At 34.2% G+C, this 26,898-nt stretch overlaps 2 protein-coding genes across 18 annotated transcripts in view; one reads left to right on the top strand and one right to left on the bottom strand.

The window, feature by feature from the left end:
- LOC147835938 (uncharacterized) overlaps positions 1-26,898 on the top strand; it is a 939,756-nt gene that overhangs the window by 504,085 nt on the left and 408,773 nt on the right. The window lies entirely within an intron of this gene.
- nav2a (neuron navigator 2a) overlaps positions 1-26,898 on the bottom strand; it is a 400,576-nt gene that overhangs the window by 153,943 nt on the left and 219,735 nt on the right. For 4 of the 17 annotated variants that reach the window (XM_087260662.1, XM_087260665.1, XM_087260664.1 and 1 more), the window contains exon 1: positions 20,684-20,968. The exons of the other annotated variants lie outside the window; for them this stretch is intronic. In XM_087260662.1, coding sequence (XP_087116788.1) covers positions 20,684-20,734 — 51 coding nt within the window. In that variant the 5' untranslated portion in view covers positions 20,735-20,968. Of the gene's footprint in view, positions 1-20,683; positions 20,969-26,898 lie in introns of those variants that run through there. 17 annotated transcript variants of the gene reach the window in all.

Raw genomic sequence — 26,898 nt, 5'->3', positions numbered from 1 at the left:
AGATGAATAGATCTATTACTCAGTGCAGATACTGTAGAAAACGAACAGCACAGATGATCTTTGGGAAATCTCTGCTTTTGTCTTGGTTATTATAATTCTGCTAATGCACACAAATCTGTAGTTGTAGCATTTTTCCAACCACACTCAGTGATTTTTGTTCTTGAACTCACTTCATATTTAAGCACATTTATTCTTTATTTTTTTCCACTTTAGATCTTTTGTCACTTTGCATCTAAAGTGAATGCAGTTTGATTAAGAATGTTTAGATATTAATACAGAAAAATATTAAAAAATGCTTTCTTTTGTTGCAGTTAAAGCAGATTTTCAGGAGTGAATTTCAGGATTCAACCATAATTTCAGTTTCCTCTTTCTAAATAATCAGAAAGAAATGGCAGGCAAACTTCTCATCTCAACAGTGATAATAAAGAAACCCACATTATTATCTTCTGAGAAGAAAGACAACACAGAAAACAACAGTCCCATTATGAAAACTCAAAGAGATGTGCTTCATCGGTCTGCAGGCTTTTTGTAAAACTGCAGAAAGGTTTGTCTTTAGTTTTCTCATACTCTGCTCTCTGCATCTCTGCCGTGACCCCTAAACCGTAATTATACTCCCCGCGTGACCTAAAAGTGCCCCGCTTTTAAGTGTTTTCCCTCAGCCTGTGATCAGATTTCAGTCTAGTTAAATTAGCCGTCCTCTCACCCATCAGGGAAAGGAAACCACAATTCCTGGAGGAGAATGGACCATTTTAGACCGTTACCACACAAAAGCCTGAAGATGACAGAGGAAAGAGACATGGCCGACTGCATTTACTCCTGATCCAGAAATGGACACTCCACCAGTTAAAAATGTGCTAAACCAACTCTATCTCACTGCAATTCATAACTTTTGATTTAGTGACTAATTCGTATACGATCTTATTCATATAATTTAGTATGATTTGCTTATCCACCAATGACGGTTGCCTTTAGGGGTGGGGTTTGTTGCCACGCCTCCTTTTAAAAATCTTACATTTACGTAAGACTGAACTCGTTGGAATTAGCCACTAAACTGACAAAATGTAAAATAATTACGTTTTCTCGTGAGATCAGGCTGACTGAACTGCCAAACTAGCATATTAGCATTCTATAAATGACACCTTATTGATAGTTAGCTTAGCTGGCAACATGAAAATATGCCTAAATATTTGTGTTTTCCACAACAACAACAAAAATGTAATGGTTGCATGGCATGAAAATATAAAGAGTACAATTAGATTGTTTAAGATTAGATTGCTCACTTGTTCACCTCAAAATGATTATTTTATTTATATATTGTTGTGTTCTATAGTTTTTACAAATTATATTGTATATTTATTATATAGATAAATTATAATATATTGTAAATATACATACAACAGTTCTCGAATATGATTGGCTGATAGTCGTGAGATATTAAGGCAATATCAGCACTCCTACAGCCTCTTCACCTTCGTGTATTACTCCGCCCACACTAGGGGTAAAGAGGGACTAAACAACTCACTACTGTTTGACAAATATGGTCGTTGTAGGACAACATAATGTACTTTTGAGGCTTTTTAGGCGAGAATATAGTTGTTTAGATTGCAACTATGCAATTTATTTATAAGGATAGTGCCTATTTTAAATGAATTTCTGAAATTCAGCACATCGGCAGCTATCAGCCTGAGCAGAGCAAAGACGTTTCACCACAAGATGGCAACAGAGACCACATAATAAGTCCTTAAGGGAGGAAAAGCTCTGAAAATTTTAAACTACAGCTGATCAAATCATTGTAAAACAGGTAAATGACATTCTAAGTCGATCTCTGTCTTTTTTATGTTGTAGTGCTGCATTTATATCACAGTACTCTGGTAGTGTTCGCTTTGCTTTGGCTTTTACAGGGTTAATTATTGTGATAACCCCAATTGCTACAGAGAAATCCTGGGAAATCTCTGTTGATGGATGGCATTTCATGCCGTTCAGCCTTATAATCTTAAAATGTGTGCAAAATCAGCTGTTGTGTCATTACTTTAGTTTAGACATTACGCTAGAGAATCATTCTGATACTAGCTCTAAAATTACATTGGTGAGTTAGTACCGGCTTCTGCTGTTCTGGCGTCATTTGCGGATGTAAATGGAAGGCGGAAGAAAGTAGTTCCTCTTATTTGTAGCAGTGCAATATGTATTTTTAAAACCAATTTAATTTATTGGTTATTAGTCATAACACAATAATAATTACAGACATATTTATTGGCCAGAATACTAATATTAAAAAAGAAAAATAATGAAATAAACAGGATAATACATTAAAATATTATTAATACTGAACTAAAAAGTTAGACAGAATCTGCTGACAGATAATGCAGATGTTTTTTTTTTAACAAAATCAGCCATTATAAGCGGAAGGAGTTTTGAGAGTATAACAGCTAAAAGCATAACACAAGAAAAAAAATATTATTTTTAACCTTTTAAAGGTTTGCATATTACTAAATAATAATACTAAAATTAATATAATTAAATTTTTAAATAAACAAATAGACTGAACGATAGGCTCAAAAATCTACTGAGTACAATGTGGACCTATAAATGATGACAATGCAGGAAATTTACATATACAATAGTTGTATTTAATCTTTTATAAATTAGAGACTTTAAATATTAGCATTTAGAATATATTTGGCTTTTTTGCTGTAACTTCTTAACATTAAAAACACAACAAATCTACAACAAAGAGCATCGCATATACTCACAAAATGACATTTGTGGTTTGTTCAAACTACTTATTTAAAATGAGCTGAAGCAACACTTTTCTTGAGTTTTTTTTTTATTCAATCCACCTAAATTTGTAATAACTAATAAATACAAAATAAAATAATAAAAAAAACAATTAATTAAACACAGAAAAAAAAAAAAAAAAAAACAAGTCAACACAAAGTTAAAATTAGAAACACAAGTGGACTGGTGGAGTGTTGTGTGTGTTTTTCTGCTGGTGTCCGCCGTCAGCACAAGCACTTGAAGTCGCTTTGGCCTTGTGTTAACATGACAATCTCCAAGAGCAGCCCTTGACTTCTGTTCATCAAACATTAGATTGATGTGAGCGCCGCCAAATGCGACCTCTCGGCCCTGCTGGGATTAAGAGCCACATTCAGACCAAACACAACACAGGAAACGTTTCGCACAAGTGCTTCTTTCAAGATGAAGAACTCAACACGTTTCTCCAGCGAGAGCTCAACGCCATCTGCACAAAAAGCAGATCGCGCCACTCCAACCGCGCTTCTCAAAATAAACACTACACTTTTAGTTGCAGCATATTCACACACACACACAAACACACGCCATCTGCAGGGATGAGGCTATAATACACATCCAGACTGAAACAAAGACATCAGACATCCACAATTTTTAGCATTATGAGTTGCACTTCTTGCTTGGAGGATATTTAAATGAACTGAAAGAAATCACTTCAGCTATGGATTAGGTTCTTCTTTAAATAATAAATATGCAATGTATAATATGTACATACAAATCTACCAATCAATAAACTACAATATGTTCAAAACTCAGCTGAAAGAATTCTGACAGGGACCAAAATCAGAGAACACATCACTTTGGATTTGGAATCTCTCCATTGCCTACCAGTCAGATTTCATATTGATTTTAAAATCCTCATGCTCACACACAAGGCCCTGCATCGTTTGGCTCCACATTGTTTGTCTGAACTTTTAAGATTGTACTCCCCTTCACGTGACCTTCGCTCCTCCGACTATGGTCATTGAACAGTTCCCTTCACTCGTCTGTGCTCTATGGGTGACCAGGCTCTGACTCAGAGGGTTTGAAACTCTCTACCTTATGACATTAGACATGCTGAATCTTTTAGATTGTTTAAAATCATCCTTGAAAACACACTACTTTACATTATTATTATTATTATTATTATTATTATTATTATTATTATTATTATTATCATTATTATTCACTCTAAGGCTGCTCGATATTGTTCAAATCTGACATTGCAATCTTTTATTCTTCTGCTATTTATATTGCAATATGAATACAGTTTGACCAGAGGACTTAAGTAGCGCTATTTGGAAATAATTAATTAATTTTAGACTAATTTGCGTGATTCTAGGAGAGTAAATGTTTTAAAAATGCCTTAAAATGTGTAGGTGGATAAAAGAGAGCAAGGATACAAGTGAAACGCCACAGCCATATCACCATGCAGCCCAAGAGCGGTTACTCACTGAAGCTATGCATAGCTAAGCCTGGTCAGTACCTGGATGGGAGAATATATTGGAAAACTAGGTTGCTGTTGGAAGGGGTGTTAGTGAGGCCAGCAGGTGGCGCTCAACCTGTTGTCTGTGTGAGAATAAAAGAAATAAAATAAAATGAATGAATACAAGAAAATAAATGAATGAAAGAATAACCTGATATTCTGAATAAATCATAAATAATCAGTTATGCTTTAAGATTTATTACAACTTTTTATTGTAAAGGTTATGAAAACAATTACAAAACTTATACAATACAATATCTTATGACTTTGATAGAAATGAATGATCTTCCTGACTGTTAAGGGCTAAACTTAATTCTCTAAAAATGTAATATGATTTTACAAAATAAATTTAATTACAGACTTTAAAATGTACGCTTTAAAAAAAAACACAGGATTGTTTTAAAGTAATATACTTTGGGGTTATTATACACAAAATCATTTGTTGCGTTAAAAATGTTATTTGTAATTGTTTTAAAATAACCTAATGGGAGCAATTAATGATTTCTCTTTAGAAATAAACTATATTCTATAAAAAATAAATATGATTTTAGTGAACAAACATAATTTCAGGCTAAAAAATGTGCATTTAAAATAAACTGGATTGTTTTAAAGCATGGGGGGGGGGAATATTACATCAGTAATAGTCAAAAATCTGCTTTTATAATAATAGTTAAAAAAAATGTCCAAATCCTTTGGTATTAGTGAAAACATAATTAGTCCCTAATTTTCATCCCTACATATTTCTCTTAGTGTCTCGCAAACCATTCCCAATTCCTTTCTTTTGAACAATTATAACTTCTTCGGTCTTAGGATTTTTAGACTGGCCCAAATATCAACAAGTGCAAACTTTGTAGCCAAAACACAGAGATTATAGTCAAGACCAAAGCTTCTATTCCTGCTTCACTCACTAAAAACACTTGTAGCTGATGTCAGTCTCTAAGATAAAAAAACTGTCCTGTTCAAACACACATACTGAGTGTATATTCACACATACACACTGAGTATGTGTGAGGTCTGACGGCTGTTCGAGAGCTGCTGACAACAAGCAGGAATGTGTGTTTGAGTGGTGAGAAGAGTGACGGATGGTCCACATCACACCTCTCCACCCCCCTTCACACACACACACACACACACACACACACACATACACACACACACACACACACACACACACACACACACACACACACACACACACACACGAGAAACCATCCATAGCTACAAGACCCTCGAGTCAAGACCTGCCAACATAAGTGTGTTGACCACATCTGAACAATGCAGAAAATGAAGTTGAAATCATGACATAGAGGTATAAAAATAGAACTTACTGTAAAATATGCTGAATGTCAAAAAATTTGGACAATTTTGGAGGAATGCATCAAATGTGTGAATCTTAAACCTCAAGAAACACTATTTAAATACGAATCGTGCATGAGTATGTGTCTGTTTGAATAAACACTGCCGTTTTATAATACATTTAAGCTAGTGCTTTTTAACAATGAATCGTGATTATTGCACAGATACTGTATACATGTATACTTTAAAAATATTTACATATTCAAATTTATACATATTTTTTATATTGGATGGATGGATGGATGGATGGATGGATGGATGGATGGATGGATGGATGGATGGATGGATGGATGTCAGGCACTGACGTGACCTGCTGGACCATCAGAACAGGGCTCAATTATATTAATGACACTTCCAAATATGGTCAAAACTGAGCTTTTTATTCTAGAGGTTATAAGATGGGCTATAAAATGAGCATACACAACAATTTATGGATAATTTCACACTTTCCTAAGCCAAATACAGCAGGGAATATAAGTATTGAACACATAATGTTTTTTTCCTGGGAATAATATTTCTAAAGGAGCTGTTAACATGGGATTGAGCCAGATTTCAGTAAAACCCAAGCAATAAAAACATAAAAATATAACAAAAATTAAAAAAAATCTAAAAAATGAGTTGTGTGTAATAACAATAAAATGACACAAGGAAAAGGTCTGAACTACTGAAACATTTTTAATACTCTATATATAAATCTTGATGGTTCTGTGGGTCTCGTCTATCAAATCTGATCTTTATTTTGTTTTTTGTTTTTTGGATCATCCTGCTAATGTAGATGTTGGACTGAAGCAGCTAGTAATATTTATTTACAATGAGGAAGAGCAAAGGGTTGCAGAAGAACTTCTGAGAGATTTCAGCTGCTGTCTGGGCTTTCACTGCCTTTTTACACCTCCCTTTCTTCATGTGTTCAATACTTTTTCTCTGTGTTATTTTTTTTATTAGGGATAACTTGTTGTTGCCAACATCAGGGGAAAATTTCAGTTTTACAGCACCTTTAGAAATATGTTTTCTGAGAAAAGCATGACTTATTTTCCCAGCTGTACCTACTATTTTGATATCAGAGAACAATTTAACAAATTGAGTCAATGCACTCTAAGTATAGTGACTCTTTAAGACAAAATAACCATTAATTTAAGCATCAAAACCTTTTTAAGTTGGAAAATAAAATACTTTTGAATAAAATAAGCAGCATTTGGTCTTTCCCATACAAATAGAACTGAAAAACCAAATTGACCGTATGAAGTAGCTCAGTCTGTGTTGTGTCAGCAGTGGTGTAAAGTGAGAAACTCTTCTCTGAAGTGTCTCCATTAAAGCTCTAATCTAATAATGCACATGGCCAGACACACAGATCGCAGATGCCTCATTTATTTTACGCTCCTCTCGTCTTAACGGGCCAACAAATTTGATTTCTGAAGCAAATGTATTCTTTCCCTCAGCTAAGCTTTCTGGGTCACTCCAACTTGACCTTAATGTTCTTTATCTTAAGTGAATAAGACTCCACATGCTGGACCCTGGCTTATCATCAAGAACAATCTATCTGAAATCCATCAATCCATCCATAAATTAAATACATACTACAGCGCCGATTAAAAGTTTGAGGTCATATAAAGAAAATAAATAAAAGAAATTAGCATTTTTATTCAGCAAGGACACGTTCAATAAATCTAAAAGTGACAATAAAGAATTTTACATTGTTAGAAATTCAGTTTCTATTTAGTAACAGTTTTTTTATAGCTTTATAACAAAAGAAAAATATATATATATTTTGTTTTCAAAGTTGATAGTAATAAGAAGTGGTTCTTGAACAACAAAATGATCATCATATTAAAATTTTCTGATTATATTAAAAATTATTTTAAATATTTTTAAACACATTTCTTTAATTTACAGCTCTTTTAACTACAGCCTTGTAAAACGAAAGCATCAAAATGTCTTAAATTCAACTTATTTATTAAATTTATTATATTTTTTATAATGTATATATTTAAAATAAAATTAATTTAAAATATATATTTTAGTTATATTAAAAATAACATTTTCTAAATAAAGTAATTATTCACAGTTATTTTCTTTTTGATGTTTTCAAACATATTTCTTTAATTTAATCCAATAACTACAGCTTTGCTGTAACATGAAGGCATTAAAATGTCTTAAATTCAACTTATTTTAATATTATTATTATTATTATTATTATTATTATTATTACTACTACTATTATTATTGTTTATAATTCATAATTTTTTATGTTAAATTCAAATAGAAAGCAACTTTTAAAAATATTTTTTACCAATATTATATTTTTAATAATTACAAATATATTTCTTTAATTTAATCTAATAACTACAGCTTTGTTGCAACATGAAAGCATTAAAATGTCTTAAATTCAACTTCTTTATTTATTTATTATTATTATTTAAACATATGCCATAGACAAATTTTGAGGCTGTTTTAGGATACTTTCTTCTGACCATAAACAAAGATTAACAATAAATCCTTTGAGATATATGGTAAATGATCTGCTTCCCTGAGAGCTGTTGATAAAGTGAAGGTGTGGACAGCAGAGAAAGTGAATGAGCACTGATTGATTCTGAAGGTCAAGCATTATAAGGAGGAGAGTCAAGCTGAAGTGAGGAGTATAATCAATCATATTGTCATGGTGACAGAGAGAACACCGCTTTTCATTGGCTGATATGCATCCATCAAGTATTTGATACATCACTTGAAATAGAAATGACTGAATTAACCAGAATAATTAAAAATGTAAATTGCCTAAATCTGGATCTCTTTATTTTCCTGCCAGTTCTCTATACATAAAGACAACAGAATAAAGCAACAAACATAACAGCACTATATGGTAAAGGATCAAATCAGCAAACCAATATTTTATTTTATAGATATTTTTGTTTTAAAAATAACATTTTTTTTCTGAAGACAGATAAACATAGTGATGAAAGCATTTAGATGCCATAGATCAATACTTTTATTTAACTATTTTAAGACTGGGTTTAAAAATGTCAGTTTTTACATAAAATTTTGTTAAAATAACAGGAGGGATAAAAAAAAATCATTAGATTTGATGATTATTTTATAATTCCAAGTCCAGAAATATTAAAGTGAGTGAACCTTGGTAAAATAGTGTAGCTCTAAATGTCTACTCTTAAACTGAAGTACATTATTTTACCACACAGTATAAATCTGCTTATTTTAGAAATCCTTCTTACTTTTTCATAACATTGATGACCATAAAAACACCTTTAGCCCCCTAAAATAGCTCAAATAAAAAGGTGGTTTAATTATTTAATAATAAAGAAATGTATGATGTGTATTAATCACACATTAATGTTGTGTGTCTGTGTATAAAACTGCTAAAGAACAAACCAGTGTTGGTCATTATCCATAACTAGGGCAGTCATTGTTACAAAGATGAATAGATCTATTACTCAGTGCAGATACTGTAGAAAACGAACAGCACAGATGATCTTTGGGAAATCTCTGCTTTTGTCTTGGTTATTATAATTCTGCTAATGCACACAAATCTGTAGTTGTAGCATTTTTCCAACCACACTCAGTGATTTTTGTTCTTGAACTCACTTCATATTTAAGCACATTTATTCTTTATTTTTTTCCACTTTAGATCTTTTGTCACTTTGCATCTAAAGTGAATGCAGTTTGATTAAGAATGTTTAGATATTAATACAGAAAAATATTAAAAAATGCTTTCTTTTGTTGCAGTTAAAGCAGATTTTCAGGAGTGAATTTCAGGATTCAACCATAATTTCAGTTTCCTCTTTCTAAATAATCAGAAAGAAATGGCAGGCAAACTTCTCATCTCAACAGTGATAATAAAGAAACCCACATTATTATCTTCTGAGAAGAAAGACAACACAGAAAACAACAGTCCCATTATGAAAACTCAAAGAGATGTGCTTCATCGGTCTGCAGGCTTTTTGTAAAACTGCAGAAAGGTTTGTCTTTAGTTTTCTCATACTCTGCTCTCTGCATCTCTGCCGTGACCCCTAAACCGTAATTATACTCCCCGCGTGACCTAAAAGTGCCCCGCTTTTAAGTGTTTTCCCTCAGCCTGTGATCAGATTTCAGTCTAGTTAAATTAGCCGTCCTCTCACCCATCAGGGAAAGGAAACCACAATTCCTGGAGGAGAATGGACCATTTTAGACCGTTACCACACAAAAGCCTGAAGATGACAGAGGAAAGAGACATGGCCGACTGCATTTACTCCTGATCCAGAAATGGACACTCCACCAGTTAAAAATGTGCTAAACCAACTCTATCTCACTGCAATTCATAACTTTTGATTTAGTGACTAATTCGTATACGATCTTATTCATATAATTTAGTATGATTTGCTTATCCACCAATGACGGTTGCCTTTAGGGGTGGGGTTTGTTGCCACGCCTCCTTTTAAAAATCTTACATTTACGTAAGACTGAACTCGTTGGAATTAGCCACTAAACTGACAAAATGTAAAATAATTACGTTTTCTCGTGAGATCAGGCTGACTGAACTGCCAAACTAGCATATTAGCATTCTATAAATGACACCTTATTGATAGTTAGCTTAGCTGGCAACATGAAAATATGCCTAAATATTTGTGTTTTCCACAACAACAACAAAAATGTAATGGTTGCATGGCATGAAAATATAAAGAGTACAATTAGATTGTTTAAGATTAGATTGCTCACTTGTTCACCTCAAAATGATTATTTTATTTATATATTGTTGTGTTCTATAGTTTTTACAAATTATATTGTATATTTATTATATAGATAAATTATAATATATTGTAAATATACATACAACAGTTCTCGAATATGATTGGCTGATAGTCGTGAGATATTAAGGCAATATCAGCACTCCTACAGCCTCTTCACCTTCGTGTATTACTCCGCCCACACTAGGGGTAAAGAGGGACTAAACAACTCACTACTGTTTGACAAATATGGTCGTTGTAGGACAACATAATGTACTTTTGAGGCTTTTTAGGCGAGAATATAGTTGTTTAGATTGCAACTATGCAATTTATTTATAAGGATAGTGCCTATTTTAAATGAATTTCTGAAATTCAGCACATCGGCAGCTATCAGCCTGAGCAGAGCAAAGACGTTTCACCACAAGATGGCAACAGAGACCACATAATAAGTCCTTAAGGGAGGAAAAGCTCTGAAAATTTTAAACTACAGCTGATCAAATCATTGTAAAACAGGTAAATGACATTCTAAGTCGATCTCTGTCTTTTTTATGTTGTAGTGCTGCATTTATATCACAGTACTCTGGTAGTGTTCGCTTTGCTTTGGCTTTTACAGGGTTAATTATTGTGATAACCCCAATTGCTACAGAGAAATCCTGGGAAATCTCTGTTGATGGATGGCATTTCATGCCGTTCAGCCTTATAATCTTAAAATGTGTGCAAAATCAGCTGTTGTGTCATTACTTTAGTTTAGACATTACGCTAGAGAATCATTCTGATACTAGCTCTAAAATTACATTGGTGAGTTAGTACCGGCTTCTGCTGTTCTGGCGTCATTTGCGGATGTAAATGGAAGGCGGAAGAAAGTAGTTCCTCTTATTTGTAGCAGTGCAATATGTATTTTTAAAACCAATTTAATTTATTGGTTATTAGTCATAACACAATAATAATTACAGACATATTTATTGGCCAGAATACTAATATTAAAAAAGAAAAATAATGAAATAAACAGGATAATACATTAAAATATTATTAATACTGAACTAAAAAGTTAGACAGAATCTGCTGACAGATAATGCAGATGTTTTTTTTTTAACAAAATCAGCCATTATAAGCGGAAGGAGTTTTGAGAGTATAACAGCTAAAAGCATAACACAAGAAAAAAAATATTATTTTTAACCTTTTAAAGGTTTGCATATTACTAAATAATAATACTAAAATTAATATAATTAAATTTTTAAATAAACAAATAGACTGAACGATAGGCTCAAAAATCTACTGAGTACAATGTGGACCTATAAATGATGACAATGCAGGAAATTTACATATACAATAGTTGTATTTAATCTTTTATAAATTAGAGACTTTAAATATTAGCATTTAGAATATATTTGGCTTTTTTGCTGTAACTTCTTAACATTAAAAACACAACAAATCTACAACAAAGAGCATCGCATATACTCACAAAATGACATTTGTGGTTTGTTCAAACTACTTATTTAAAATGAGCTGAAGCAACACTTTTCTTGAGTTTTTTTTTTATTCAATCCACCTAAATTTGTAATAACTAATAAATACAAAATAAAATAATAAAAAAAACAATTAATTAAACACAGAAAAAAAAAAAAAAAAAAACAAGTCAACACAAAGTTAAAATTAGAAACACAAGTGGACTGGTGGAGTGTTGTGTGTGTTTTTCTGCTGGTGTCCGCCGTCAGCACAAGCACTTGAAGTCGCTTTGGCCTTGTGTTAACATGACAATCTCCAAGAGCAGCCCTTGACTTCTGTTCATCAAACATTAGATTGATGTGAGCGCCGCCAAATGCGACCTCTCGGCCCTGCTGGGATTAAGAGCCACATTCAGACCAAACACAACACAGGAAACGTTTCGCACAAGTGCTTCTTTCAAGATGAAGAACTCAACACGTTTCTCCAGCGAGAGCTCAACGCCATCTGCACAAAAAGCAGATCGCGCCACTCCAACCGCGCTTCTCAAAATAAACACTACACTTTTAGTTGCAGCATATTCACACACACACACAAACACACGCCATCTGCAGGGATGAGGCTATAATACACATCCAGACTGAAACAAAGACATCAGACATCCACAATTTTTAGCATTATGAGTTGCACTTCTTGCTTGGAGGATATTTAAATGAACTGAAAGAAATCACTTCAGCTATGGATTAGGTTCTTCTTTAAATAATAAATATGCAATGTATAATATGTACATACAAATCTACCAATCAATAAACTACAATATGTTCAAAACTCAGCTGAAAGAATTCTGACAGGGACCAAAATCAGAGAACACATCACTTTGGATTTGGAATCTCTCCATTGCCTACCAGTCAGATTTCATATTGATTTTAAAATCCTCATGCTCACACACAAGGCCCTGCATCGTTTGGCTCCACATTGTTTGTCTGAACTTTTAAGATTGTACTCCCCTTCACGTGACCTTCGCTCCTCCGACTATGGTCATTGAACAGTTCCCTTCACTCGTCTGTGCTCTATGGGTGACCAGGCTCTGACTCAGAGGGTTTGAAACTCTCTACCTTATGACATTAGACATGCTGAATCTTTTAGATTGTTTAAAATCATCCTTGAAAACACACTACTTTACATTATTATTATTATTATTATTATTATTATTATTATTATTATTATTATTATCATTATTATTCACTCTAAGGCTGCTCGATATTGTTCAAATCTGACATTGCAATCTTTTATTCTTCTGCTATTTATATTGCAATATGAATACAGTTTGACCAGAGGACTTAAGTAGCGCTATTTGGAAATAATTAATTAATTTTAGACTAATTTGCGTGATTCTAGGAGAGTAAATGTTTTAAAAATGCCTTAAAATGTGTAGGTGGATAAAAGAGAGCAAGGATACAAGTGAAACGCCACAGCCATATCACCATGCAGCCCAAGAGCGGTTACTCACTGAAGCTATGCATAGCTAAGCCTGGTCAGTACCTGGATGGGAGAATATATTGGAAAACTAGGTTGCTGTTGGAAGGGGTGTTAGTGAGGCCAGCAGGTGGCGCTCAACCTGTTGTCTGTGTGAGTCCTAATGCCCCAGTATAGAGAAAAGGACACCACACTGTCAGTGACCGCTGTCTTTCAGATGAGACGTTAAACTGACTCTCTGTGGTCATTAAAAATCCCATGGCACTTTTTGTAAGGTGTAACCTCGGTGTCCGGGCCAAATTCTCTTTATCGGCCCTTACTGATGGCCTCCCAATCATCCCCATCCACTGAATTGGCTGTATCACTGTCTCTTCACTCCACCAATAGCTGGTGTGTGGTGAGTGCACTGGCGCCATTGTTCTGTGGCTGCCGTCGCATCATCCAAATGGATGCTCCGCACTAGTGGTGGTGTGGAGAGACCCCCCCCACCATGCTTGTGAAGCGCTTTGGGTGTATGGCAATACACAATATATAATCAAATATAAATATTCATTGTTTAATTAGTTCAATAATAATAATTCAACTGCGGCTCCAGGTCAAATATAATCCAGACTCCATATGGCATATCCTGCAAGGTGACTATTAAATGTGCATTTGCTATATCAATTCTGATACAATATATTGTGTAGCCATAATACACTCAAAAAAATGCTGAGTTATTTCAGCCCAATTCTGGGTGTAATGTGGACTAAATCAATTTTTTTAAATTACATTTATAGGAACCAATTTATCCAATTTTTATGTCACATGTGGGAGCGCGTTGAGGAAAAACAAAGGGTAGGATCCAGGTGCAGGTTTGGTAAGAATAGTCGTGCAAGCAGTCGATTAGGGATGGCTGATGTGAAGCTGACGTTTCAACACAGTGCCGAGATCCTGAGCGCAAGTGTTTCAAAACACTGCATTGAAGTAAGATCCGAAACACCCAGGTCACACAACTAAAGGGTTTTGAAACACCAGGTAACATGACTCAAGCTATTCAAAGCATCTATCATTTCAGAAGCATTTCAAGACCTGACAAATCTGCGTTTGACTGACAGGGTCGGAAAAAAAAACTGTATCTCATGTAGCCCAGTGGAACTTGTGCATGTGCACAGAATAACTGTGCTGCAAATGAGCTGAGTTTGACTACCGACTTGAACAAATTATGACTAGATGTATTTTACTAGCGTTACTTTTTTATGACCAAAACAAGACATATTTATTCACAAATTGTTCAGTCGGATGTTAGACCAATTAAACACGCAAACCAAAACACGCTTCAACAACAGAGTAAAAAAACCATCTGCATCACCCTGGATTCGAACTCATTATCTCAGCATGGTAGTCTGGAACTCTCACCGCGTCACTAAATCACTTGAATCCTCAACTCTGCATAGTGTGGATTAATACCTCAATTTGCGGTTTTATTTGCTAAAGTTGTTCCAGAGCAATACATAAAAGTAACCCCTAGGTGTCATTGTAGAGACAGGTTTCAAAATGTTACGAAACTTTGACATATTTGCTTCGACTGTTTCAGTGTTTCACGAAGCCTCGCTTTGCCCACCACCAATGGCGATACAGAATATAGCAATAAACAAAGCTATGCTCAAAAGCATGGCAGGCAAAACAAATAGCAACAAACAAACAGCGACAGCAAACAAAGACTCAGCAATGAACTGGTGTATCAGAGGTGAATAAGTAGTCTGAATCATAACAAGTTTAAGCTGTGTGTGTGTCATCAGTGGTGATGAGAAACTGGTGTGTGTGAAAGGGCATGATGGGAGTTGTAGTTCGTTAATGTGACAGTTCAATTTTGTCCATATTTGACCCAATTTGGGTTTAAATAACCCAGCATTCTTTAGAATGACTCTGTACTAAAACTTTTCTGCAGCATGTATATTCAATATCTGTGCATAGGATTGTTGTTTTTCACAATTTTGGGGTAAACTGCTGAAAGTAGTTTGTTAATTCTAATAAGTTGACTTTTAATATTGTTTTGGTGAACAGTGTGAGGAATAATGACACCTCATTGTACAGAGATTTTAAAAACAATTTACAGATTGTTTACAGTTTGATCGCAGTTACTCTCATAATTTGGGCAAAGCATCATGGGACACAGGGAAAAGGTGGATGACAGACATGCTGAAGTGAGTCTGACATCTCAGTGGGACGTTAAACACCATTATCTAGTCTTCACCTTCAACTACCAGACAGCTGTCTACTCCGACTGTGCTCTATGAATAATAAGTGATCTGATAGAAATGATTGCTTCCTCTTGGTATGCTGAAATATGAGATTTGAAGATGTTATGTGGAGTCTTTTAACTAGAGTATAACCTATAAAACTGGCATTATACCTCTCTATCAATGGAGTGTTTAACACTAAAACAGTTTTGGAAAACAAACGTAAGAGTAGAAAGCCAGTTAGCATGTGCTTGTCGTGTGAGCTTGTACACTAGAGCTATATTGAAAATCATTCGAGAAATCATTTCTGAGATTTTCTAAATGCATGTGATTGCAAAATATTATCTCTTTAATCAATTCTGAGCTTAGTTTTAACAGCAGATGGCACTCTAGGTTAGTTGTTTAACAACAGATAGTGCTCTATGCTAGTTTTAAACAGCAGATGCACTCTAGGCTAGTTTTAAACAGCAGATGCACTCTAGGCTAGTTTTTAACAGTAGATGGTGCTCTAGGGTATTCTTTAACATTAGAGGACGCTCATGGGCATTCAAAAGCAGCTGACGCTCTAGGCTAGTTTTTTTAATAGAAGATGGTGCTCTAGGATAGTTTTTAACAGCAGAAGACACTCTAGGCTATTTTTAACACTAGATGGCACTCTAGGCTAGTTTTTAACACTAGATGGCACTCTAGGCTAGTTTTTAACACTAGATGATGCTCTAGGCTAGTTTTTAATAGCAAAAGGTGCTCTAGGCTACTTTTTTACCAGCAGATGGTGCTCTAGGCTAGTTTTTTAACAGCAGACGAATCTCTAGGCTAGTTTTAAACAAAAGATGTGCTCTCGGCTAGATTTAAACAGCAGATGGTGCTCTAGTATATTCTTTAACAGTAGAGGATGCTCAAGGTTAGTTTTTTTAACTAGAGAAGGTGCTCTAGACTATTTTTTAACAGTAGATGGCAGTCTAGGCTAGTTTTTTTAACAGCAGACAGTGCACTAGGCTAGTTTTTTTAACACTATTTGGTGGTCTGGATTAGTTTATGAATGTCAACAGCTTAAAAAACCTATTTGATTAAACCATGGACATTGTTAAGTTGTTTTGTGGTATTTGCTGCTTGTGTTGCTCTGCTTACACATCCGAAACTCTAGTTGGCAGTAGGCTTTGTGTTTCTCTGTGTTGAGTTTCTTCGCGGGTGTTTTGTTTATTTTGAACACTACAAATAGCTAAAACTTGCTCATTCAGAGGCAGGAACTATGTGCAATAACTTTAATCATGAGGTAAACACAAAACAAAAGTTTTCCATCTGGAGCTTCATTATGGACTTGACACTTGTAAACACTCGCTCCATCTGACTCGCAGTTCTCAGCACCGCCCATGCTCGTCACTTTTATTAAGCTGATCAATCATAGAGCTTGCGATACGCGTCGTTGCGACGTGTAGTTACATTTTTGAGAGGTGCACGTCAGCGTTGGCCTCAGCCACAGTGAGGGCTATGAAGGCTGCACCCAAGCTTACGCCTGCGCTTAACATAGAAGTATAAATCAGCTGTAAGTCAAACTTATGTTTAAGTACGTTTTTAAGGTTTCACAAGCACATAGGCTGAAGCAAGTATTTCAAGCGTCACTAATAGTCACTATATTTTGCTTGGACAAAAATAAAAGGAAACAGGACAGGACTGGGGAAAAATATGAACATTGCAATACATTTAAATTTTAATTTTTCCAAAGCAACTTCAATAAACATTAATAACTTCAAAAAAGCACTTCAATCATCAGAAAGTATCATTATATACTGTAAAAGCTACGACAAGTCTTATCGAATGCGTTTTTTTGCCTTGAGAGTCGCATTTTTTGAATGGTTTACTAACGGATGCAAGCATTTTGTGCGTTGCTTATGCACCTTGCACACCTCGCGTTTTAACTGCCTGCTGTGCCTTATGTTTTTGTCGTTGCCCGCAGTGAACTCGCAGTAGAAAAAAAGTAAACTCTAAGTGAAAAAGGTATGTTACGTCAGTCGTATCTTTTTCATTCTCCAATCAAATGAAAGCAGAGGCGGGGTTTCCTTGAAGTGACAGCAGTGTTTTTGTTGTCAAGATGAATACAGAGACTTTTAAAGATGGAGGTTAAGTCACTAGTGGTCGCTGTTTCAAGTTATCCAGAGTTGTATGACTTTACAAATCTTGAATATCACAATATTTGTAAATACAACAATTATAACAATATCAACAGCAACACTTGCACACAATACGCCGCAGATTCAGTCGTTGTATAGTGACATTAAAAGTGCCTCTTTTTTCTTGTCAACAAAAAAGGCAGTGTGGTGCGCCCCGCATTTTTAGAAAGTAAAAATCGTGATCGGCCCCTTAAAAGTTTATTTTTTAAGAAGGTGCATAGTGCACATGGAGAGGAATACAATCAAATAAGGAAAAGAATGAGAGTAGATAATGAAAAGTGAGTAAAGAGTTGTATTAAACGTCTACTATTTTCATGTTTGAAAACATATTTTAATCTTTGATCCAAATTGTAAATACCAAATAATTAACAAAAAACTCAACGGTTAAATAAAACAGTAAAGAAAGTGCCATGAAAACCGAGATGATTTTGGAATCTCTGCCCTCTGGAGGTCAATGTTTGATGACTCTCAACAGTAAATCACATGCTCTTTTTAAAATCTCCCATATTGCAATAAACGCCACAGTTCATAAGGTCATAAGAATCAATACTCAAACGCAGCTGATAAAATAACTTGGATGCGCTCATTTTAATTTGCACAAGCCGGCTCCTGCAGAGAATACCAAATGAAGTCCGGATTAGATTGAACGGCACTAATTAAAAGTAGCCGAGATGTTTATCGCAGTCCCGCAAAGCCACACAGAGCAGGATATTTAAACATCAAATTATGAAGTGAATGAATGAATGCGAGTCGCTTTGATTCCTTCATCTCTGCAATATTGGCTTCTGATATTATCGAGTCACTCCTTTCCTTCCTTCATCCTCACATCCGACTTTAAACATATTCAGTTCACTGCCACTTGTGCTGGGCTCCACATGTAATACATAATTAAAGAGCTCCCCTTATCACCTCATCTCCAGACAAGCAATAAGACCCTGCCTTTGTGGCTTTGACATGCAGACCACCACACCAGCCAGAATACAGACCAGGCTGAGGAAAATGATAATAAAGAGAAGGTATGAAGGTAGTTTTCAGAAATCAAACTCTATTCTTCATATGCTGAGCCTTTGCTTTATTATTATTACCTGCCAGATAGTCTGATGTGGACTCTATATTGTAAAAGAAAGATTTTATAACAGAAAACAACATCATGAGCATCAGCATTAAAGTGTGCATGGGTCTGAGCAGGTCTTAAACGCAAAATAACCGAAGTTTTGAGGGAAAAAAAACATAATATTTGTTTTGCACTATATGATAAAACAACCAGGAGCTATTTAGCACAACATGTGAGAGTAAGATCAAGTCTTAAATTCATTAAAAAAGAGCAAATTGAAGATCAAAAACTTGGCTATACATCAGGTGAGGCAAAATATGACCAGCAGCTATGTGAAGGTTTTCACCAAAACAAAAGTTTTTAGCAAGTATTTTAAGTCGGATAAATATTATGCCAGCTATATGTGAAAACTAATGTTAATAATGTTTTTATTATGTTATGTTTTCAAACAACAAATGGACAATATAAATATTGTAAAACCTGTCAAATTAATTACAAAGTGTTATTATTTAAAGCTTATTATTATTTGATATTTTATCATAAATGTAGTTACATAAAATAAATAAATAAAATATATATTTTAATATATATATAAAAATCTTGTTTAAATGTCAAAAACTAATCATTATGATCATTTTTATATTATTGTAGATATTTAATATTATATATTACTGTTTATATTTATATATTTCTGTTTTAAATATAACATTAATATAATATAATATTATATTATTAATATTACAGCGTTATTATTTAGAGCTGATTATTTTTACAATTACAATAAATAAATAAATTTAATATATATATATATATAGTTGAAGTCAGAATTATTAGGCCCCTTTGAATTTTTTTCTTCTTTTTTAAATATTTCCCAAATGATGTTTAACAGAGCAAGGAAATTTTCACAGTATGTCTGATAATATTTTTTTCTTCTGAATAAAGTCTGATTTATTTTATTTCGGCTAGAATAAAAGAAGTTTTTAATTTTTTAAACTGCCCATTTTAGGGACAAAATAATTAGCCCCTTCAAGCTAATTTTTTTCTCGATAGTCTACAGAACAAACCATCATTATACAATAACTTGCCTAATTAACCTAACCTGCCTAGTTAACCTAATTAACCTAGTTAAGCTTTAAAATGTCACTTTAAGCTGTATAGAAGTGTCTTGAAAAATATCTAGTCAAATATTATTTACTGTCATCACGACAAAGATAAAAGAAAGCAGTTATTAGAAATGAGTTAATAAAACTATTATGATTAGAAATGTGTTGAAAAAAATCTGCTCTCCGTTAAACACAAATTGAAGAAAAAATAAACAAGCGATCTAATAATTCAAGGGGGCTAATAATTCTGACTTCAACTGTATATTTAATATCTTTACAAAAATAAAAAAATTATATTTAATAAATATATTTACAATAAATAAATACATTTGATATTTATGTAATATCTTTATAATGATATAAAAATTATATTATTATGATAAATATATAGTTTTATATCAATAATATAATTTTACGATTGTAAAGATATTTAATATTATATATTACTATTTTTTATATATTTCTGTTTTAAAAATAGCATGTATTATATTTTATTACATTAATATTACAGTGTTCTTATTTAGAGCTGATTATTATTTGAAATTTAATATAAACGTAATTCTAGAAATTAAATAAATATACAAATAAAATATAAATTATATAAATATATAAAGTACATATACATAGTTACTATATTATTATAAAGATAATTAATTCTTATTTATATTAATAATGTATAATTTAATATTTAATAAAACAGATTTATTACTGATTTAAAATAGCATTAATATTAAAATCAATATTAATATAAAAATTTCTAGTAAAAGAGCAATTAGGAAAGTTACAAAAATAGAGTACAAAAACAGCAGTCAACAAACTACCCCAAAAACTACTTATCCATCTAACAAACAACCAAAGAAAGCAAATATATCTTTTTACCAGTTTCATGCTGTGATTGTTTTGATCCCAGCGCCACAACATCACGCTCATCTTCCTCACTTCACCTGCCGCTGATGCAAACACACAAATTCCCTTTACACTCCATCAGAGGAGGAAAACAGCATCCATCAGCACCATTCACAAATGTTTAGAGGAGAGAGAGAAAACACTGAGAGATACATGATGACTGAGAATCACTGTTCAACTGAACAGAGTTTGAAGAGACTGAAGGTGAGTGGATAAAGACCAGGAGAATGAGTGAGTGAAGAAGCAGATCTCCAATGTGGAGGAAACACTGAGTGCGCTCTCAAACACACCGCTGAAGGGGGAGGAGCGAGAGAGAGAGAGAGAGAGAGAGCAGCTGGACAGGCAGATCTCCATCAGCTGTGAATGGGGGAATCCCTCTGTTCCTCCCCCACATCAGACCTCCATCCAAACACCGCTCCAGCCAATCACAAGTAAACTCACCATCATTATTAAGCAGATTCATTAATAAAGCTGAAATAAGTAAAAACAGAAAGCTCTTTTAGAAAATATCAGTAGGGTCAGGCAAAATTGGCAGACTTTCTTTTGCTCTTTCTGCAAGGAATTTAGTAAAACGTTTGTAAATTTATGAAGAATGGCATTGAAAGTAGACTGCAAAAAATGCTGGGCTCCACACAATTAATTTTTGTCGGGACAACTTGAAGAAATTGAGTTAAATTATTAGGTTTTACAAATTAAAGTGGATTAAAAATAAAAAAAACCTCAAGAATTGTGTTGCTTTAGCTCATTTTAAATAAATAAGAGGTGTAACATGTAAGGTTTACAATGCAAAACCCAAATAAATTTGTTTGTTTGGTAAAGAAAGCTACAGAAGGTCTTTTATGTAATACATCCAATAAGAGACGTTGAAAAATTACTGCATACCTAAATGTCTGCATATTATTCAATAATTTTGCTGAAATATATCTTAAAAGGTAACAAATATATACGCACAGTAAATAGATTAAATGACGGGCTCAAACTTTTACAGAAATCTGCAGATTTCAGCAGGTGTAGATTTCATATGTGCTAAGTTCTAAGCAAAACATTTTTGGCTGCCACTCACAACAAGTAAATTAAAAAATCAAAAACTAAAAACAGACTAAATGCAAAAGAAAAAACTAATCAAACTCTGAAACCGTGAAAACTCTGCTGTTCACCCATACTAAACGTTCCGCGATCCTGTCATTACGATCAGTGCATTCAGTGTTGTTGCACCCTTCATCCATTTACTGTCCTTCATCTTAGTCCCTGATTTATTAGGGGTCACCACAGTGGTATAAACCGCCAACTACTCTGGCATATGTTTTTAGCAGCGGATGCCTGGGTACTGGGAAACATCCATACACTCTCTCATTTACACACATTCATACAGTACACTATGGCCAGTTTAGTTTATCCAATTCACTTATACCGCATATCTATGGACTGTGAGAAAACCAACACGAACACGGGGAGAACATGTGGTCTCCAAGCAGAAATACCAATACTACACTGTATAATACCAACTGACCCAGTCGGGACTAGAAGCAGTGACTTTCAGAAGAGCATAAGCTGCAAAAAACCTGTTGCAAAATAATTGGTGGTTCATTCCACTGTGGCAACCCCTGATAAATCAGGGACTAAGCGAAGGGAAAATGAATGAATGAATAAAAACAAAATAAAAAACAAAGCAAAAAAAAAAACTAAACAAAAAACTAAATAAAACAAAGCAAAAACAAAACAAAGCAAAAAAACAAAACAAAGCAAAGAAAAGAAAAGAAAAAACAAAAAAACAAAAAAAATAAAATAAAACAAAACTTTAAAAAATAAAAATAAATAAATAAAATAAAAAATCAAACCTCCTGTCAAACACACAGGTCACAGCCTCTGTTCTGCTCTGTGGTGATAGAGGAGTGTGTAGCACACACCGCTGGCAGGAGTTGCGGCGACACACACCAGGTCTTCCCCATGTTCAAACCCTCGCCAAACCACAAATTAGAAGCCAGATCTCAGATTCTGGGGATCGCCCAAGTTTCTGCCTTCATTCCCACACTAAAGAAGCTCAAAGGCTGCAGAATGAAGCTTGTTTTAAAAATACACTGCACACACAGGGCTTCTTTACTCAGGCAGATGTTTAGGAACTGACATAGCGGAGCTACTAGAGCCTGACGGGATTTTAGTGGTTGGCAAAGCTACAGTGAAACTGACATTTGCCACTAAAGAAGCTATACTTAAAATTAAGTAGTAAAACTAAAGCAAAGCCTTAAAAAGTTGTAAAAACAAACGTCAGATTTAAGATTTAAGCACTTGTTTAATTTTAGTTATATTTGCCAGGACAAATGTTTAATTTATGTTTTTAATTTATATAGTACTGTTTGTGATTTAATGTAATGTATGCAAAATGTAATATTAAAAAATAATAATTTAATCATTTAAATAAGGATAATTTTATTTTATACACATTAAAAGTAAAATACTTTTGCTGCTTGTTCAAACTACTTATTTAATGAGTTGAACCAACTCAATTCTTATTTTATGTTCAATCCACTAAATTTGCAAAAACGATTAAGTTGATTTGTTAACTTGATTTGTACAACCCTGGCTCATTCTGAAAACGTAACCCTATATACATTTCTGCAGAGCGCCAAATACTTCCCAGGAGGTAATTTTTTTTTTTTTTGCAGTTTTTGTTTTCATGAATCCACTAGAGGCTGCTGTGTATGCTTTTTCAGATCTCAAATTTCTGTCGCGAGTGCCATTCGTGCCTGCTGCTCTCGCATAAATCCACCAGAGGACGCTGTCGACTGACTGACCGATCGACTGACCCACCCTCCTCCCTCCTCAAACCCAACCAACCAATAGTGTTTTTGAAAGCAATCCAGAAAAAGAAAAGCCCTTGCCTGATTTTACCACGTTTATAGATTTTACCACGTTCTAACCCTGTTATTTACTCATTTATTTCATTTTTTGGCTTCTGTTTTTGTCTTACCTGCTTTCTTAAACCATTCTTTGCCGGACTCGAACCCTATTGTCATGGTCAACTCCTCTCTGCATCTCAAGTCCGCTGACGTACATATCGAGCTAACTGGACAAAACTGGTAACAGCGGGAAAACCGTCTATATGGAGGTCAGCTGGTAATTGCGAAAAGGAACGGCATCATACTCCCCGTAACGTTAATTACAAAGAAGAAATGCATCCATACGTACTTCTGGCTACATAATCCGCAACCGCCAGAAATGTATATAGGGCTGTTTTCAGAATGAGCCTATGTTGGATTTGTGTTGGGACAACATAAAGGAATTGTGAGAAACCCAGCATTTTTTTACAGTGAACATACAGTTGAAACCAGAAGTTTACATACAGTGTGTAAAGAGGCAAATAACCATTTAAAAAGGGTCATATTTTTTGAGAAATTGTTATAACTTTTCTTGAAAGTTAAGTTTACATACAATAAGATTATTATGCCTCTGAAAAAGCTCAGATGATGGTGTCAAGGTTTTGGAAGTTTCTGATTGACTAACTGACAACATTTGAGTTAATTAGACGCACAACTGTAGAATAGTATTTAAGGAAAACCACAAACACACTGCTTCCTCCTGTGACAACATGGGAAAATCAACAAGCCAGAATCAACAAAAAAGCCAGATTACAATTTGCTGAATTACACTGGGAAAAAGAATAATTTTTGGAGACATGTGCTGTGCTCTGATGGAACTAAGATTGAACTGTTTGGCCATAATGACCAGTGTTACATTTGGAGGACAAAGAGGAAAGCTTACAAGCCAAGGAACACCATCCCAACTGTAAAGTATGGGGGCGGCAGCATCATGTTGTGGGGCTGTTTTGCTGTAGGAGGGACTGGTCCACTTCACAGCATAGATGGCATCATGAAGAAAGAACATCATGTAGAAATACTGAAGCAACATCTCAAGACATCAGCCAGGAAATTAAAATATGGCCACAAATGGGTCTTCCAAACAGACCATGACCCCAAGCATACTGCCAAATTTGTTAAAATGTGCTTCAAGGACAACAGAGTAAATGTTTTGGAGTGGCCATCACAAAGCCCTGATTTCAATCTTATAGAAAATTTGTTGGCAAAGTTGAAAAAGCTTGTGTGAGCAAGACAGCCAACAAATTTGACTCAGTTACACCAATTCTGTTAGGAGGAGTGAGCCAAAATTCCTTCAAACTATTGTGAGGAGCTTCTGGAAGGATACCCAAAACATTTGACCAAAGTTATACAGTTTAAAAGTAAAGCTAAAAATACCAAGGAAATGTATGTAAACTTTTGACTGTCTAGAAATTAATAAAAAATTCTCCAAAAAAAAAAAATTTAATTATTCTGGCATTTAGCAAATGTGAATGATTTAGGTTATCCTAACGGCCCTAAAATAGTAAATGTTTAATATGATTTAACATCCGACATTTAAAAAAAATGGTTAAGTTCCTTTTTTAGAGTGTATAAACTTCTGGTTTCAACTGTATATTTTAAATCCAATTTTCTTTGAATGTCTTTAAATTAAATTGCAAAAATACTTTTTAAAGTAGTTCAATTTAGTTAAGTTATAATAACAGCACTAGAACCATTTCACCAAACTCAAAGAAATGTTTTTGCTGCTTGTTCAAACTACTTAACCAAAATGTGCACACTGTAAAACAATACTGGGTTCCACACAATTCCTTCATGTTGTCCAAAAACAAATCAATTAAGTTTCTTTATTGTTTTTACAAATTTAAGTGGATTGAACATAAAACAATTAAGATTTCACAAAAAACGTTCTCATTTTAAATAAGTAGAACAAGTAAATAAGTTAAACAAGCAGCAAAAGTCTTCTTTTGTGCATTTCTAACACAAATTTGTAATTCCTCTTAAACAATGGATTTCATAACGCTTTTTATTATGAAAAAACATTACTCTCCACCAATCCTTCAAGAGCAGACTCGCGTCTCATAAGATTTATATCACAGTTTTCTCAGGAAATCAGGCTTATTTAAAGCTAATTGGGTCTTTAAAGCTCAATCGGAGTGTTAGCAAAACACATTGTAGAAGTGAGCAGATTTATTGTGTTTCTGTAGAAGCGAGTGATATGTGGCGGACGCTACATGTGTCAGGCAGTGGAGAACAAGCTCATTAAAAAACAACAGCTTTGAATCACAGCCTCTGCTCGCCATTCATGCTCTCAATGGATGCTTAAATAAACCCCAAGTATGTGTGGACAATGTGGGGGGCTTGGGCCTCTTTGTTTCGGGAGACCCCCATCATCTGCTTTTCGGGGGTTTTTGGGGGGTGGAGAGGTGCCTGCTGACGAGCTGTTAGGGGGCGGTGGGACATATGGGCTTTCTGGGGCTCTGACACCAAATTTCATGAGGGATTCTGAGGCACCCTGAGTGTCCCGAGCTGATGGAGATGCAGACACTTTTGAGACATGGACAACCACTGATATATTCTGCTTCTGCTAACATTCTTAATAGGGTTTTTGTTATTAAAGTAACACCAAAACATTTGCTTGTTGTTGAATGACTGCATTCAGTTGCTTTTTATTACTCTTGTTTCCATTTTTTTTTTTCTTTTCCTTTTTTTTAATTCATTAATTTAATTTAATTAAATTTTTTCTTACCTTTTGTTAAAAAACAACAACAACGAAGATAATGATACGTAACTTTTAGTATTGTAATTAGGCATGCGCCGTCATACGCTTCTGATGATATAATAACCTTAAATAATAACATTACGGTTTCACGTGTTACAGGCCGTGGGAGTTTGAATTTTTTTGCTTTCTCCCTCTTGCCTCGCCCTATCCCCTTTATTTATTGCTTCTCAGGTACTTGCTGATTGGATCCCAAGCCTGTAACTCCTCTTTAGGGCGTTTTCTCTTGGACCAATCAGGGTTGGCTCTGCTTTAACTTTGACCAGCGTGCCTTGTTTGTCAGTGCCGTGGGTGTTTGTGCTGTGTGCGTTCGTTTCTGTTTCTGTATTATGATTTGTTACGTGTCTCTGAATTAATCACAGCAACTGTAAGTTCAATATGGTTTACAAGTTTTTCATTCCTTTTGGGGGAAAAAGGAATAGGTCAACAAGTCGTGCGACATACATTTTGCCTGTAGTTATTTCAATTGTTCAGAAACACTAGGTTAACACTTTTTTTGTTTGTTTATTATTTTAGGGAGTGTACTTTACTGGCGTCGCATACGCTGAAGATTTCGA

This window comes from Danio rerio, chromosome 7 (genome assembly GCF_052040795.2).
Source record: "Danio rerio strain M-AB ecotype USA chromosome 7, GRCz13ab, whole genome shotgun sequence".
Lineage (NCBI taxonomy): Eukaryota > Metazoa > Chordata > Actinopteri > Cypriniformes > Danionidae > Danio > Danio rerio.
This window is presented reverse-complemented; position numbering and strand designations above follow the sequence as displayed.